Source organism: Schistocerca americana, chromosome X, assembly GCF_021461395.2.
Source record: "Schistocerca americana isolate TAMUIC-IGC-003095 chromosome X, iqSchAmer2.1, whole genome shotgun sequence".
NCBI classification, from domain to species: domain Eukaryota; kingdom Metazoa; phylum Arthropoda; class Insecta; order Orthoptera; family Acrididae; genus Schistocerca; species Schistocerca americana.
The window spans coordinates 992321210-992339720 of NC_060130.1; the positions used below are offsets into that span (position 1 = coordinate 992321210).

At 36.5% G+C, this 18511-nt stretch overlaps 1 protein-coding gene across 1 annotated transcript in view; it reads right to left on the reverse strand.

The window, feature by feature from the left end:
* Nucleotides 1–16741, reverse strand: part of LOC124555763 (SH3 domain-containing protein 19) — an 84976-nt gene extending 68235 nt beyond the window's left edge. Inside the window, exons 1-3 of the mRNA XM_047129803.1 lie at nucleotides 16471–16741; nucleotides 16149–16236; nucleotides 755–878 (exon numbers count right to left, since the gene is read on the reverse strand). Coding sequence (XP_046985759.1) covers nucleotides 755–878; nucleotides 16149–16234 — 210 coding nt within the window. The 5' untranslated portion in view covers nucleotides 16235–16236; nucleotides 16471–16741. The remainder of the gene's footprint in view (nucleotides 1–754; nucleotides 879–16148; nucleotides 16237–16470) is intronic.
* Nucleotides 16742–18511: the final 1770 nt, after the last annotated feature.

The following is an 18511-nucleotide window of genomic DNA, read 5'->3' on the forward strand; positions in this document are numbered from 1 at the left end:
CCGACAAGTAGCCAAGGATATGCATACTCTGGAAGGGCCTCTCATACCTGAACTAGATTAACAGAACTGAGGAGCAGAAGGTGTACGATAATTTGTCTGTTAATTACTTGTTCGCCTCAGGTAGTTGTGCAAAGAACCCTGTCACCAGTCACACACAACATTCCACCGTAATGATGAATGGTGTTCTCTGAAGTGTGCACAGTGTTTATGGTAATAGGCATTTACCATCCTCAGGTCGGAAACTGTGGGTTCACCAAATCCATACGTGTAGCCCAGATTGCCCCCATTCCTTGAGATGCTTAACAACTGAAACAATCCAGGGAGTATTTTTATATCACTGAATGCTACATATGAAGCATCTAATCTTACACTAGAATCCAGATTTTTATCAATTTGAAAATGGAAGTTAATTGTAATGTTTACCATTATATGTATTTGCTGATTGTTCCTGAAACAATTCTGTCTCTTGCACATTTTAATTTATTGTACACCCCCCCCCCCCCCCCCTCTCCCCATCAAAAACAAAGATTTTTAAGATGTTATGTAACTCACAAGGTATGGTCAAAATAACATCAGTCAGTCTCAATGGAAAATCAAGTGGCTTTCTCTAAAGCAAGAAAAATCATTAATAATCCATAGTAGTCAAAAGTTACATCAAAATGGGAACAATCAGAAAAATAACAAGAGGCAAAACCCTCTGTGTACCAATATGAGAAGAAAAAAATAGGTAGTAGCAATAAACAGCCAGTAATACCTGTTTTTGTTGCTTCTTATTTTCAAATTTCGGTGGTGGTGGGCGAGGTGGTGGCTTCTTCTTGGCCGTTGTCAGCTGATTTGATACAAAAGTAGATGGTTGACTGCCAAAAAAGGGATCATTTCTGAAACAGTATTTTGATTAATCATTTAGAGTTTTAAGTAAATTTCTCAAGAGGAAACTACTATATAAGAGTTACACTAGTAACAAAAGTCTATAGGTACAAGGAAGCCTATTTTCATCCAATGTTGTGTAGGATTTATGACTGCTTTTATCACAGGATGAGACCAATGAATAAAATGGAAATTTTGCAAACGGTAAAAAAGGGACGGTATCTTCATGTGCTTGAAGAACCGGAAATTTGTACTGCCAAAAGAAAAGAACCTGACAAGAATCTTCATGAATGGAATGAATGTTTGTGCAATGTTTATTTTAATATTTATGATGACATTCTCCAGTAAATGTACAATGCCAAATGTGCTCCCTCATTTCCGCTAACGTGAATGTATTAAATCATGACAGTTGGCTGTAGATGCACAGTCACTGGCACTGACTACAGCCTGCAACATACAAATACACACTATTGCCTTGCTCATCACCCAACCTGTTATGATATGTGAAGCACCCAACTGGTCACTCTGTTTTCCCACACTATTAATAATAATAATAATAATAATAATAATAATAATAGCTTTATTCAACATTGAATGGTACACTGCACATGTACAAAGAAACAGTAACGATTAAAGTTATTTGTACAATACACAAGACACATTCTTCTGAATACGTCATTAATTTACAACAAAATTACAATAAGATGTTTACTGATTTCTATTCACATAATTTCACAAAGCATTTGTTGTTCTTCATATAAGTATGGTACTCTTCTAATGTATAGAAAGCTGATGTTTCAGTTTAATCGTAGGAAGAGCCATGACTGCACTAGGCAGTGCATTAGCTAATTTTATACCTGTGTACTGAGGCCCTTTTCGTAAAGTGCTGTTCTGTGGCTGCAAATGGAAAATCTTTCTTTATTTCTAGTATTGTACTGGTGGAAATCTGAATAAGTGTTTGGGTGCAGTCTTTTCACAAGCAATATGGCTTTTAGAATGTATGTGTTTATAACAGTTAACACCCCTGTTTTTGGAAACAAGTTGCTACAAGATTCCCTATATTTTGCTCCACAGATTATTCTCACACCCCTTTTTTGAAGAATGAGTAGCTTATCTAGATTAGCTTTGGTTGTTGCCACCCAAATTTCAAAACCGTAGTTCAAGTGAGAGGAGAAAAGAGCATGGTATGCAGTCTTTAGGACTACGGTGTCTCTACAGAACTTGCTAGTAGTACTGATTGCAAATATATTTTTTGACAACTTAGTTGCTAGGGAGTCAATATGTGTGTCCCATTTCAGGTTGCTTTGGATTGTTATGTCAAGGAATTTTACACTAGACTCTTTCTTTAACAATTTGTTGTCCATGTATAATTTAATTTCATTATTCAAACTACTTTTGTTAAACTTCAAACATGTTTTACCGGTGCTTACATTTAAGTGGCTTTCATTAAAAAACTGAACAATTTCTTTTGTCACATTATTGCACTCGGCCTCTATTATCATGCAACTCCTTTGTTAATATGTAGTAATACTGTTTGCTAAAAGTGTATACAGCTGTTTTTGGAACCTAATTTCTTTTTCATTTTTATCTTAAATCTGAGAGTCCTGAATGCTTTTATTTGATTAATGAAGACAAGGAAGGAAGATTAGGATTTAATGTCAGTTGACACCGAGATCATTAGAATGAAGCACACACTCTAGTTGTTTCCAGGATGAGAGAGGAAATCAGCCATGCCCTTTTGAGGAACTATCAGGCATTTGCCTCGAGCAATTCACAGAAGTCACAGAAAACCTAAATATGGATAGGTGAACATGGATTTGAACCACAGAAATTTAGGAAGCACACAGAAAACCTAAATCTGGATAGCTGAACATGGATTTGAACCATTGACCTCTCCAAAAGAAGACAAGTCCCTAAAGTGGTGTTTTAACAGAGAGAGGACTCAAATAATGCAAGTAAGATATGCCTGCTAATTTTGTGCTTCCTGTATTACAAAATGTAGAAACAAACACCAAAATGTCCAATGTACCATTTACTGTGAAGTTGTTTCCTGCTTTTGTATTTTGTCTTTCATTTACAATGATTGGTATTATTGATAGTGTTACACTTATGTCATTTTTTATATTGTTACACCTAATTTTTCCTTTTCCCAACTTAGACCTCAAGATGATCTGCTAGTCAGATTGAAACTAGGCAACATTAATAAAAACAGATAGTGATCCAGATTTTTAATGTGTCTCTGTCACTGTCTAACATAATCATTTTAATATGATGTTATTTGACCATTTATTTGTAACAAATCAGCTTTTTAGTCAGAAAACCATTCTTAAGGAGTAACTCTTCTGGAGTGTAATTAGTTTTGCTTTCCAAATGTTCCAACACAATTTTTACTACCCACTGTCATTTGATGCACCTCCATATCACTGAGTGCAACAGTTTCACTGTAACATCAGTACGGTGATAATGTTCCCCTGAGTATAAAAAGAAGCATAACAATTAAAAACTGGAACTGGTTTCCAACTAGTGTAAACAGAACTAATTAACATCAAATTTTTAATTCATATTTAACCATTTTTCATTCACACGTTTTATTTCTTTAGTCGTGATTCAATTTGCAAATAGGTTAAATGCAATCAGCTCTGAGTCTTATAAATTTAACAAATATCATTGGGATTTTCATTGTAAATGTCAATGTACACTTGTCATTCAGTTGGATGGTTACACACTAACTTCCCTAGTGCTCATCAAGTCATTTTCATCTCATTAACTAAAATCTTTTGTATATAATACATTTTCAGTAACAAACACTATTGTGTTAACAGAGTCTTAAGCAATTAGACTACTAGTATTCTTTTAAATTTCAGCTGGAAACTGATTTAGACTGTCAGTTGACAAGCAAGTAGAAATAAATTACAAGAAACTATTCTATGACTGTATTTCCTTACCCTCATGCATTAATATTGTAGTTAGTTATTTACTTCATTTCATGTTGTATGGCTCATTTGCACAATAAATCGTAATAATGCAGAACAAGTCATTTTAAACTCACATCACAAATTAAGTTGTAAAAATAGCTACATGCTGAATATTTATCATTTTTTTTCTTGCTATATTATTACTATTATTATTATTATTATTTAATACACAAATATGAGTTAGTAATTCATACCCACCACCTCTTAAACATTATAATAACATAAATTCTCCTACGGAATAAAAAGAGTTGTCAATAAGAAACTTTTTCAGTTTGTTTTCAAATTTTACTTTGCTGTCTGTCGGACACCGGGTAAGATATAAAAAATTTAATTGCAGCATTGTGCACCCCTTTTGTGCTAAAGACAGCCTTAATGTGGATTCCTTCAGGTATTGCAATTATATACATCACTGTTCCTTTTTAACTGCAGTGCATGCTTTACAACAAACTTCATGAGGGAATAAGTATTCTGTGAAGCAGTGGTCAGAATGCCCAACTCCTCAAGCAGACGTCTACATGATGATTGTTGAAGAGCACCATATATTCTTACAGCATGTTTTTGAGCAATGAAGACTGACTTTCTTTCTTAAAGAGGAGTTATCATATAATATTATTCCATTTGACATTACTGAATGAAAATATACAAAACATGTCAACTTACTGATTTGCCTCTCCCAAAGATCTGCAATGATTTGAAGTGCAAATGTGGTTGAACTAAGTTGCTTTAGGAGTTATAAAACATACCTTTTCCAATTTAAATGCTCATCAATATGGACACCTAAAAATTTTGAAGTTTCTGCCTTATTTATTACACAACATTAGAAATTATTTGTAACATAACAATCACTTTTGGCCTCAACATACAGCCAATTCAGTGCTGGCAAATCCAGTTTCCTATACAAATCATCATCAGATTAGTCTCTGTTTATTCTACGACTTTTATTCTGCTTTTTCCTCTCCTCCTTTCACAGCAATGCCATCATTTTGTGGGGACCAGATATACACTTGTTTCCCCATATGATGAAAATTTATTTCAGTACCTGTATGACAGAAAAAGCAATGCAATGAACTTCTCAACTCCAGAGTATATTTCTCATTGCTCAAACCCAATATGAAGCCACTGTTCTCATAGTTTTTCTTTACAGTGACACTTCTGGAGGGCAGCATTCAACAGAACTATTTCAGGCAGTATCTAGTTACCCTTATTTTGCTGTGAGGAAAATACTGCCTTACCAAGTTTCACACTGTTACATGCCATCAGATTTTCCTCGCGCATACATCATAACATCGAAATAACTCGCAATTTTTTTGTGTCATCTGTGTTTTTATCGTCCTTTGGGTACTCAAAACTGTCAGTTATAGTAATTCGTTTCTTCCACATATGAATATTAGAATACCTTCTTAGAGTGTAGAACGTGTCAATTGCTTTATACACCAACACCTCTTTACTTCAAATTAAAACATTTCATCAGTAATGCACATCTCACCAGGCACATTAACGTACATTCAATGGCAATGTATTCACAAGCTAGTGTGATTTTCTTACCTTTTAAACGTGTCACTCATTTATTGTTTACAGGTAAGAGACTGCATCTCTTCCTTTTAACTGCAGCTTCCATATTTGAATACTCATCATCATAAACTGATGAAAGCAACAATTAGTGTGTATGGTTTGTATAATGGTGTTTGAGATAAGTGCAGTCAGAACGTCCAAATTTATGACAAACAAGTGGCTGTGAAATAGCCTTCACAAATTTCAGTAGTAAATCTTTTTTTTTTTTTTTTTTTTTTATCATCAATTTTCCGTCACTTCCGACAGGTAGCCTACCTGCAGGATGGTTTCAAAATAGCATCTGTAGGTGATGTACTTTACAAGCAATGTGCCATCATTGAATTTTCCACTGCAGAGAAAGAAACTGTGAGCAACTTTCACAAATGCTTGTGCGAAGTCTATGGAGCATCTGCAATCAACAGAAGTACAGTTAGTCGGAGTCATCAGAAGGCGGTTCGGGGGAGCTCCACGATTTGCAGAAGTCGGAGAGACCATCCATGTCTGTCAAACCTGACATGTTGCAAAGAGCTGATGATGTCGTTAACAAGGACAGATGTATTAACACTCGGCAGTTGGTGCTGCACCTGTCAATCAGCAAAGGAAGTGTGGATGCAATTATCAGCACTCTTGGATATTCAAAAGTGTGGGCAAGATGGGTCCCGTGGTGTCTAACAGTGGATCAAAAATTGCACAGAAAATATATTTGCCATGATTTGTTGCAATGTTTTGAAGCTGAGGGGGAGGTCTTCTTGTGCCAGATTGTGACAGGTGATGAAACATGGGTTCACCATTTTGAGCCCAGAACAAAACGACAGTTGACGGAATGGCGCCATTCCCATTCACCACAGAATAAAAAATACAAAGCAACTACTTCCACTGGCAAGGCCACAATCACCGTATTCTGGGACTGTGAAGCTATAATTCTCATTCATGTGATGCAAAGAGTCAGTACCATTAATTCGGAAGCATATGTCAACACATTAACAAAACTCAAGATGCACTTCCGGTGACTTCGGAACCACAGTAACCCACGAGATGTTTTGCTGCAACACGATAACGCTTGGCCCCACACAAGTCTGAGGACTGCTGAACACATCGCAAAACAAGGTTGGATAGTGTTATCCCATCCGCCATACAACCCTGACCTAGCCCCCTCGTACTTCCACTTCTTTGGGCCATTAAAGGATGCCATTCGTGGAAGGTGGTGATTCACATAGTGAAGCACTGGCTCCACCACCAGGACAAGGATTGATACCGACAGGGCATACATGCCCTCGTTTCTCACTGGAGGAAGGCCATAGAACAGAATGGAGATTATGTGGAAAAATAGGGTGTGGAGATACAACACCAATCTTTCGTGTGTGTAATTCTCATTATGTTCAATAAATAATTGTTGAAGAAAAAAAAAAGTGGTGCATTACTTTCTTGGCAACCCTTGTAGAAGGACAAAAGGCTTTCTCAGCACCCTGAAGTGGTTAAGATTTTGCCTCCTGAAGGTTCTTGCCAGTAATTCTGTCTCATTATCTTACAGTTTTCACAAGTGAATTTTCTTTTTCATACACACACTATCCAGTCACACTAATGTGACCACCTGTCAAAAGCCCAAATACCCATCTTTTGTAGCATGGACTGCTGCAAAACGTGCTGGAAGAAAATCAGTGAGTGTCTGGAAGTTACCAACAGGGATGTGGGGACCTGCCGACTACAGTGCTGTGGCCAGCTGTGCTAGGTTTCTTGGTTGAGGATCTATAGTGCAAACAGACTGACTGAGGTGCTCTCACAGATTCTTGATAAGGTTTCAATCTGGGGAGTATGGTAAACTCATCCTGTTGTTCTTTAAACCATGCACCCACTCTGTGAGCCATGTCACACATTGCATTGCCCAGCTGCTATACATCACTGTGCCAAGGAAAAACGAACTGTGCGTAGGGGTGAACATGGTCCCCAATGTCAGTTGGATACCTGGGTTGATGCACTGTGCCTTCCAAAATGTTGAAATTACCCAGGGAATGCCAGGAAAACATTCCCCAGACCATATCGCTCCCTCCTGGTTGCAGGGTGTTTGCTTTCAGACTTTTACACTGTAAACACCAATGGTTATCTGTCTGATGGAGCATAAAACATGAGTCATCTCAAAAAGTCACTCGTCACCGCTCAATGCACATCCAGTTATCGTACTGGCAATACAAATTCCAGCCTTTGTCACCGATGAACAGCAGTCAGCATTGGTGCATGAACCAGACCACTTTTGTGGAAGCCCATACGCAGCAACATTTGCTGAACGGTCATGGGAAGAAATTGTTAGCACCTTGGTCCATCTGGGTAGTCAGTTGCCCAACAATAGCACATCTATTCACCCATACACATTGCGCAGCCGTCACTCACTCCTGTCATCTACTGCGTATGGTGCACCCAGTTGCCTCAGTGCTGGTTTTGGATAGTGCCTTTTTGCCATGCATGGTATAGTTTAACTACTGTGACACACTAACAGTTTACAAACTTAGCTATTTCAGAAATGCTTACACCCTTATGTTGAAAGCCAATTATCATCCCCTTTTGGACATCAGACAAATTGCTCCTTACACAACAAAAGCACTCTCAAACCAGAAATTCTGCTTTAATTACTGCAGAAACTACTCTATGTTTATGACTTACAAACAGCTTAAGGGCATTTGTGTTTTGTTATTGGACAGGTGTGTCAACTCCTAAAACAAAATTTCCCCCAAACTGAAAATGTTAACTATAAAAATGAAATGTCACTATCTTCAAAGGAAAAGCTAATCTGTCATTTTTTGGTGATTTTTAAATTCAGCTGATGAAAATATGTAAGAATTCGCTATTTTTGAGCACGGAACATTTTTATTGTCGGCCAGTGTTATCGATCTTCCCATTGCTTCTAAATGTGTTACGATTTTGGATGTAATGATATACTGACAAGAGAATGCAACAATTTCTTCAAAATGTGTCCTATGTCTGCTCTGCTGCTATCTCATTGGCTGCATAGATCCAGCAACTGACACACACAGCCCTTTCCTTTTGATCATACCACATGGCAAGCGCTGTCAACATTGCTGTACGAAACATGTAAGCTAAGAATACCACTGGCCTTATCTAGACATTTACCAGGAATTAATAACAGAGAAAATGAGGAAAATTACACCTACACTATTTCATAATTCTTCACAGATTATTCAGTTATATTCAACTATGAAAGTGTGCCTTAAATTTTCACAGTCACTGCTTTGATATCTTTCATTCTTTCTTGGAATGAAGTTTGTAGGACAGACTACACTACAGCATAGTTATATGTCTAGTTTAGGTTGGATGGTGATTGAGTGTGAGATAGAACAGACAAGAAATGTGATTCTGTAAGAAAGATCAGCCAATCAGTGAATAGTTAATGTAATGATTCACATTTGTATCACATTACTTCACATTTTATTTTTGACTCTGTATCATGCTACAAAAAACCATTTTTATTGTTATGGGAAAAATCTTTTGAACTCTTGTTATTACAATGACCACTTTATCTAAGTACATTGCACATTCTCTGGTTATATTCATGTCAGTATTTGACAACTTCAACTCAGCGAGAGGAAAAATCCATTATCTGTCAGCTGCTCTCGCAGAGTACTTACAACTAGCTGTTGACACAATTTTGAATTTCCATCATATCTCATACATGTATTGCCAACATTGCTCCACTAAACACACAGGTCAATCTGTATGAAGTGATCCAATGAAGGTTGCTTGCCATTTTCAAATATTTCAATTTCCTTTATGTGATTACTCTACAATTGAGAAGTTCAAAACAGTGTTTCAAAGAATTTACCTTGTGCCATTACTGAATTGTGGCCATATTTATTTGTAAGTGCATGACGGTTTTCATTTTGGAGACATCAGCATTAATCAGAATATCTCTGGACTGGGTGAAGTTACAACATTGCAATTAACATGAAGTTTTTAGAGAAGTCTCCTCTACAACACTGTTTATTACCCAGAATACCCTAAATTCAAAAGTACCTAGTCAAAACGACCTCCAAAATTTGGTGCTGGAAATTTAGAAAATCCACTTTTTAGACCCAAAAATAACAACAATGGAGTGCTTTACCAGAGTGCATTTTTTTCTGTAGTTAGATATCATAAACTAATAGCATTAGATAGAGCAAGAACAGTGACAAATGTTTCCTTAATTTTTTATAAATTTTTGAAATGTGAAAAATTTTAACTTTTTGTAAAGTTTGGGGCTAGTTACCTCTGGTGTGACTGAATATAAAAAATTGATTTTTGGAAGTTTGCACATCTATATGATAGCAAAGTACTGCAAAAATTTGACCATTGATATTTGACTGTGAACAAAGATATGAATTTTTGAAAAGGAGGAAGTAATTCATATTACCCTACAATTGATTCTACGGTTGTTGCCTATTTAAATGGTTTACTGTTCCATTGTAAGAAAATTTGGTTGTAACCTGTATTTAGTTGACACTATCAACCTATATTTAGTTAGTATTATTTATTTCAATAATAAAATATTTATCAATAGGAGCTTCTGCTTTAGTTCTATGTCCACAGCTCGTGGTCGTGCGGTAGCGTTCTCACTTCCCACGCCCGGGTTCGATTCCCGGCGGGGTCAGGGATTTTCTCTGCCTCGTGATGACTGGGTGTTGTGTGATGTCCTTAGATTAGTTAGGTTTAAGTAGTTCTAAGTTCTAGGGGACTGATGACCATAGATGTTAAGTGCCATAGTGCTCAGAGCCATTTTTTTTTAGTTCTATGTTTAAAAATTGCATATTTACATCTTGGTTTATTCTCAATTAAGTAGCACATTACCAAGATCAAAACAACAAAACTAAAATGATAAACATGTGAAATTTCTCTATTGTTGAGTAGGGTACAGTTTTGTGAGTAAGTGTAGTCCTCAAGATAAGTGCGTACAAAAACTCAGTGGATAAAGCAAAAAGTCTGCACAGGAGACCACCAGTCAGTGTCAAGTCTATACATGAACTTTTACTTCCACTACATTTGCTGGGTGTGGCATTTTTGTAATTTTTTATAAATTTTTGAAATGTGAAAAATTTTAACTTTTTGTAAAGTTTGGGGCTAGTTACCTCTGGTGTGACTGAATATAAAAAATTGATTTTTGGAAGTTTGCACATCTATATGATAGCAAAGTACTGCAAAAATTTGACCATTGATATTTGACTGTGAACAAAGATATGAATTTTTGAAAAGGAGGAAGTAATTCATATTACCCTACAATTGATTCTACGGTTGTTGCCTATTTAAATGGTTTACTGTTCCATTGTAAGAAAATTTGGTTGTAACCTGTATTTAGTTGACACTATCAACCTATATTTAGTTAGTATTATTTATTTCAATAATAAAATATTTATCAATAGGAGCTTCTGCTTTAGTTCTATGTCCACAGCTCGTGGTCGTGCGGTAGCGTTCTCACTTCCCACGCCCGGGTTCGATTCCCGGCGGGGTCAGGGATTTTCTCTGCCTCGTGATGACTGGGTGTTGTGTGATGTCCTTAGATTAGTTAGGTTTAAGTAGTTCTAAGTTCTAGGGGACTGATGACCATAGATGTTAAGTGCCATAGTGCTCAGAGCCATTTTTTTTTAGTTCTATGTTTAAAAATTGCATATTTACATCTTGGTTTATTCTCAATTAAGTAGCACATTACCAAGATCAAAACAACAAAACTAAAATGATAAACATGTGAAATTTCTCTATTGTTGAGTAGGGTACAGTTTTGTGAGTAAGTGTAGTCCTCAAGATAAGTGCGTACAAAAACTCAGTGGATAAAGCAAAAAGTCTGCACAGGAGACCACCAGTCAGTGTCAAGTCTATACATGAACTTTTACTTCCACTACATTTGCTGGGTGTGGCATTTTTGTAATCTGTTCACAAACTTCTGTTAGAGTGGATGTACATACTTCACCGAGAGTGTACAATGTTTTATGTGCTTTTGTTATATGATTTTTAATTAACTAAAATAATTTTAAAATTTAATAATACATAAATTTGAAAGACTGATTGGAATGCAATAAAATGAATGAACAGTACTCTACTGGACAGACAGTTTGTGATGTGTGTCACAAAAAAGTTTGTGGTTCAGTTTCAAAAAAACTTAAAGAATGTTAATGACTTTGATGAATGTAGACAAACTTTGTTTACATTACAAGACAGTTGTTCTAGATCGTCAGTTTGTATCATGAGAAAAAAATATATTTTGAAGTACAGCCATATTTTTGGAAAAAAATGCTGTGATTGACTAAAAGTTCATAAGAAGCCAGTTATTAAAGGTTTGAGGGAAATAAAATTTGAACATTTGTACTTGTTACGTGCGAATAAAGCAGCTTCCAGGGTGAAACTTAATGTGATTCCTGGAAATTCCATGTGCCCAAATTATTACTTGAAAATATTTACCGTGAATTCAGAATCAGAATCGTGTAACCTTCTTAATGACATTTATATAACTAATGAGGAAGCTACTAGCAAATTGGATCTTGCTTGTTCTAATTTAGAAGTATCTCCTACTTTGGAAAATAAGGAAATTGATTAGCTGGAAAAAGAAAAGCAGCTACTGAAAGCAAGGTACAATGAATTTCAGACAAAATTACAAAAAACTTAGGACCATGCTTTAATACTGCAGATACCAACAGTATTTCTAAGAAAGAAGAAAATTTACATCCAGAATCATGTGACACTGAATATTTGAGCTTAATTAAAAAGTAAGTGTTTAGTGACACCTAAAGCAGAAAAAGTTAAAATTTTACGTTAGCTCCCTGACACATGGTCAAGAGAAAAAAATAATTCACGAGTTCAACTTTTCTGATAGTTTGGTTAGACTAACCTGAACATTACTGAAGTAGCACGGCAGTTTTAGGAAAGAAGTAATGAGTGGGATATAACTGAAGAAACACTGGAAAAAAATCAAGCAGTTTTTTGAAGATTAGAACATGTCCGGGTAGAAAAGATAGCAAAAGAGTTGTTATACATGGAGTTAAAGCAACAATGCATAAACGACTAGTGCTGTCACATTTAAATTAACTCTATGCAGCTTTAAAAAATGCTCAACGTGAATGCAAAATTGGAAGGTCAAAATTTTGTGATCTTCGCCCTAAGTGGTGTCTTTACTCGGGCTCCTCAGGAACAAACTCTGTATGCGTTTGTATCACCAAAATGTCAAATTGATGACTTAGAGTGCAAAACTCACTGATGTTAACCACAAAGAGTTACTAGATTTAATGGCCTTTTATGCTAACAATGACAACTGCATGATGAGTTTGTGAGATAAATGCCCTGGTAAAAAACCACTCTTGAATTGTTTAACGAATCTGTGGAGGAAATGCCCAAAATGTTACCTTTAAACATTGGGTCACAACCGACACAGCTGAAATGACAATAGTGGTTAAATCTCAGGAAGAGTACTTTGAAGCTATAATTGATAATTTAGAAAATGTCAAAAGTCACCACTATGTTTCTAAAATCCAAAGCAAGTTCTTGAACAGCAAAATAGACAACTTTTATGAAACTCAATACATAGTTCTAGCTGATTTTGCAGAAAACTCTATTAGTGGTTCAGGATGAAATACTTGGGTACCAATGGGTCAATGACGAAGCAACAGTGCATCCATTTATTCTGTACTTCAAAAATAAGATGAAGTTTGCAGTTCTTCAATTTGCATTCTACACGACTACTTGACGCACAACACTTCGCTTGTCCATGTGTTTCAAAGTATGTTACAAATTACATAAAAGAAAAGTTGTCCAAGTTTGAGAAGTTCATACTTTTCAGGTGGAAGTTGTAGTCAATACAAGAACAAAAGAAATTTTCAAGTCTTTGCAACCACAAAGTAGATTTCAGGTTGGAGGCCGCATGGCACCTTTTTGCCTCATGCCATGGTAAAAATGCACGTGATGGAGTAGGAGGTACAACTAAATATGGAGTGAGTAAAGCCAGTCTACAAAGAATGACCACAGACCAAATTCTTACAATAGAGGACATGTATGCCTTTAGGAAGAATAATATTACAGGCATCACCTATTTTGTCATCAACACAGAAGAGGTAGTTCTTCATATCAAAACAACACTTCAAACCAGATTTGACAGCTGTATAGCAATAAACAAGCTAATTCCACAAACTCCTTGGCATTGCACAAAACTTAAGTTTGATGCTACATAACATGAGAAATCGAAATTAACATCAGTAAAATTAGTTCTCAGTCTTTTAACACTGAATGACATAGCGGCATGTGTGTATGATGGACAATGGTGGCTTGCACACGTTGAAAGAATAACTTTGGAAAATAATAATGTTTCTATGTACTTTTATCACCCAGCTGGCCCAAGAACGTCATTCATGAAGTCTAATAGTGATAGTTTGGATACCAATGAAAAATGTATTGAACATACCACAGCAACTGGGAGATAATATTCTATATCACAAAAGCTGTCTGAAGAAATAAGTGTTCTTTACAATCGACTCTAGAATTAGGAAGCACCGCATCTCAAAAGTACATTAGCTGAAATTATTTATTTTAAATTTGTCAAGATAATATAAGAGTTTATTTCAGTAATTTTTCGTTTTTTCTTCATACAATTCAGTACGTTAACTTCAATAATAATTGATTACATCCAGCCAATATCACGCATGAATTAGACAATAGCCATAAGATCAATTGTAGTTTAATGTGAATTATTTGCCCTTTCTCATAAAGTCATATCAAAGTCGAAATTTTTACAGTACATTCCTATCATATAGGCATGCAAAAATCAAATTTTTACATTCAGTCCCACCAGAGATAACTAGCCCCAAACGTCACAAAAAAATTAAGATTTTTCAAATTAAAAAAAAAAAAAAAAAAAAAAAAAGGGAAACATTTGTCAGTGTTCTTGCTCTATATAAGGCTAGTGGTTTATGATCTCTTAACAGAGAAAAAGATACACACTGATAAATCACCCGTTGGTTGGTATTTTTGAGTCTAAAAGTGGATTTTCTAAATTTTCAGTGCCAAACTTTGGGGATCATTCTGAGTAGTTATTTTTTAATACAGAGTATTTTCGGTAATAAGCAATGTTGCCAGGGAAACTTTATCATGTCAATTGCGATGTTGTAACATAAACCAGTGCAGAGATATTCATATTAACACTAATGTCTCCAAACTGAAAAATCGTTGTGCGCTTACGAATAAAAATGGCCAACATTCAGTAAGGCTACAAGGTAAATTTAAAAATAAAAAAAAAAAAAAAAAAAAACTGTTTTGAACTTCTCAGTTATACGGTAATCATACATTAAAAAAAAATATTTCAAAATGATCCAGCAACTAACTTAATTTTTATTGGATCACTTCACTCTGATTGACCCACACATGCATACTTCGATTAAAGTAACTTTATGATTGATGTTTCAGCAAGTTGAGTGGCAGGAAGGCTGCAGGGTCACTTTTTTTTTTTTTTTTTTTTTTAAAAAAAAGCTGTATGAGCAAGTAGTAATAATCATAACAAATGTAAATAGAAACTCATTCTACTTATCTGCTTAAGATGCTTCGATGCACATAGTTCCCTACACTTGCCCCTCTCAAAGCACAATGTACATCAAAGAGCAAGAGAGAATTTGTGATAAAAACTGCATAGGTCAACAGAGTCTATAGATATCACAGGGACTAGTGTAGCAGGGGATACAACCCGTCGGCTTTGGACAATGACGTCACAAGTCGCCAAACGAGAAGCGATTCTTCTTAGTGTTGTAGCTCCCTTCAGTAGCTGATAAGTGTTTTTTGGCTTTTTTAAAAAAAAATCTCACGAGATAGAATAAACAGATCCACTTTATTAAGCAATCAGTAAAAAAATGAAACTGAAACATAACAGCAAAAGCAAAAATGGTAAACTGCTCTCTGGCGACGTCATTGTCCAAAGCCGACGGGTTGTATCCCCTGCTACACTAGACCCATATCACATGTCAACCTCTTCCTGTGAAATGACAATGATGACAACTGTTGCCTGTGATGTCTTACATGTGCAAACAGGAAGAGAACAAAACACAGTTTTTTTTTTCCATCTATATTATATTTTTGGAGCCAACTATGGCGAATACAAAATCTTAGTTGCGGTGACATACTGATCTGTAGCATAGCCTGAGGCCTTGAACACGTTGAAAGGTAACAGTTTTATTACGAGTTGGAGCAGCAGTGTCGAAGGCTTCAGTTAACCCTCAGCCACACTTTAACAGTTAGAGGAAACATGCATATTACCAGGGGAAGAAAAACCAGATCAGATCACAAGTTTGAAAAGTATCCAGCTACTAGCAGGCTATAAGACTATACAGCAAACTGCCACAAACATTAAACAAATGAGGAAACACATAATTTAGGAATATTCAACATCTTTTCATAAGCAACTGCGTTTATTCAGCAAAAGAGCAAACGTTGGTAGCAATGCGACTGCATGGAAATGAGTAGACAATATTGAATAAATGTCATGACCATTATTTATTGATCCAGTCTGATCCATTACATACTTTAACAGTACAATGGGTGCTGCCATCAGACTTGATAATGTTACATAATGTTTCTGTTATTCAGATAGATGATTACCAAATGAAAATTATGTACGAGACCTAACGTTCAAGATTGAGGGATCACACAGGTAAAAACTTGCACAGAATAAACAAACAAAAAAAATAATGCAGAGACGCCATTAAAAACTTTATTTACAGTTCCTAATAGTAATGATATTTCACTTACCCATCGTCCCAGTCGAAAAATGATCCCTGAATCTTTCGTCTGTCTTTGCCAGGTGGTGCAGGTGCTGGTCGCACGGGTACATTCATTACTACAGATTTCGAAAGGGAAAACTATTAGTAAATAGGAAGGACGCTGCAAAAACATATTTTACAACATCAAGATGAGATATGAATGTCAAAATCCATTCCGACACAAATGTATTAACACACTTCTTTTCTTAAGTCAAATTAATTCAATATCACAAGTTCTGAACAGTGAAGCACAAGCATAACCTGACAATTCTGACATTTAATTCGTCACAACAAATTACACAAGTGCGTACTTTGAATGACGCCTTCTTGTCGACCAATTAGTTTTTAAAAAAGGCACTAAACACTCCTCGAATCCAGTTGACTCGTTCCGTTTGTACACCTCCGTTGACAAACATCAACAATGTACACTTTGTACACCCGTACACGATCTTTTCTGCGTGTAAAACTATAATTTAACAGCATACTGATTTTACAACAAAAACAGACAACTACCACACCTGCCCCCAACCCGCATCGTTCATTTGTTCTCGAATGAGCAATCTCTTTGCATCACTATCAGTGACAAACTTCACTTAAGATCCATTCAGGAAGACATCCGGTCATCGACACAAAATGAACCCTCGCATTTATCAATAGGACAGAAAAAGAGGCTTGACAACACATACATGTAAGATAGCCACGTAGCTCCAATGCTTAAGAAGAACTCAGTTTTCAGTTCTTTAAATATTTGCTGTAATGTGGTATTGGCTCTGGAAAAGACCAACACATACTTTGTATCGTAAATGAATGAAAGTTAAACAAGTATAAAGCCAGTAGCTCAACGCAATTAGTTTGGGAAAGTAGCGTGTATACTAAAATGCTTTATTCTTAATTCACGAGGTTCTGCATGGTAATCCTTTGTGGAGGAGAACACATGAAGAAATTATGAATGAAAACACGCACAACACTGGTGTAATATTCTACAATATTGTGGAATGTTACACCAGTGTTGTGTGTGTTTTCATTCACAATGTATAAAATATTCTACCAGGAACTGACGGAACACTCAATTAATGCATATGAGGAAATCTTAAGTTTTTTTTGTCTTTGATTGAGAATATGACTGCTTTAATATTTTCAGGCTCTATACATGTGAATAAACATCCACAAACCAGGTAGTGAACTTACGTAAACCCAAGAGAAACAGAAATTAAAAGGAATTTGCTCAAGGACATGATGAAAGGTTAAAACATTCCACAACGCATTTCAAATGACAACATTCTTTCAGACCGTTAACGGAACAGAATGGGGTACAACATTTCCGGGGAAGAAAGGTTTGAGGGTAACACTGGTCGACTATAACGATGGTATCGTGTGCTAATGGCGCACTCACGCATGTTGCAGTAGTGGAGTGTTGCTCTGGTCTCTTCTTAATATTTATTTTGCTGTTTCCTTTATTTTCGGGACAAGGTCGATTAACAGCAGGCGTCGTCACCATCAAATGGTGGTGTGTTCACACTAGATGAAATGTCAACACAACGACACTTCGTTTAGTCAAAGCTTTCAAGGTGGTGAAGGCTTAGCCCAGTGTCGAATAGTGAGAGTGAGATTTTGAGATACGGAATTGACTTTCTTATTGTTGTTGATGCCTCAGAGTTCATCTGAGGGATTTAAAGCTTCAAAAAGCACACACACACATTATCAAGTGTGGTGACATCAGTGGCGGACTCATATGGTGGAGAGCAACCCCCCTTGCGGGGCCGCCAGCATTGCCACCTAGTGATGGGGAGCCCGTGAATGAGTCGTTCAAATGAACGCTTCACTCGAGTGAAGTGTGAACTAACCACTCAATTTCAATGAACTGGTACTTCAAACTCTTCGCAGATAACACACTCCACACTTTTTTCTAGTCCACTCACTCTCTTCCCCTCTCCCTCATCCCATTACATCGGCGCTACGTCTCTCATTCTCCCTTCACTTCAGTCCCCCCTCTACTGCCTGTCGACGAATCGCGCGGCGTTTGTGGGAAACGATAGGTTTTGCGATGGGTTGTGGCGGTGAGGGGCGAGGGGAAGGCAGCGTCAGCTGCTTCCAGCAGTGCTGACATCATTACCCGTAACTATTTGTTCAGTTCAGTTATACTTCGCGTCTACCGGTAGCCTACTGTTGGCAGCGCTTGCGGACAAATGAATATTACAGATACAAACGAAGAGGCTGGCTGTGTGAGCATGCACAGCCAACATGAAAATAAAAGGTTTGTTAATAACACTGAAAGAGGGATTTTACCTGAGATCGTACCAATGACTACAGGTGACGGTATACGTTTTGAATCTGGAGGGTTATTATTCTCAA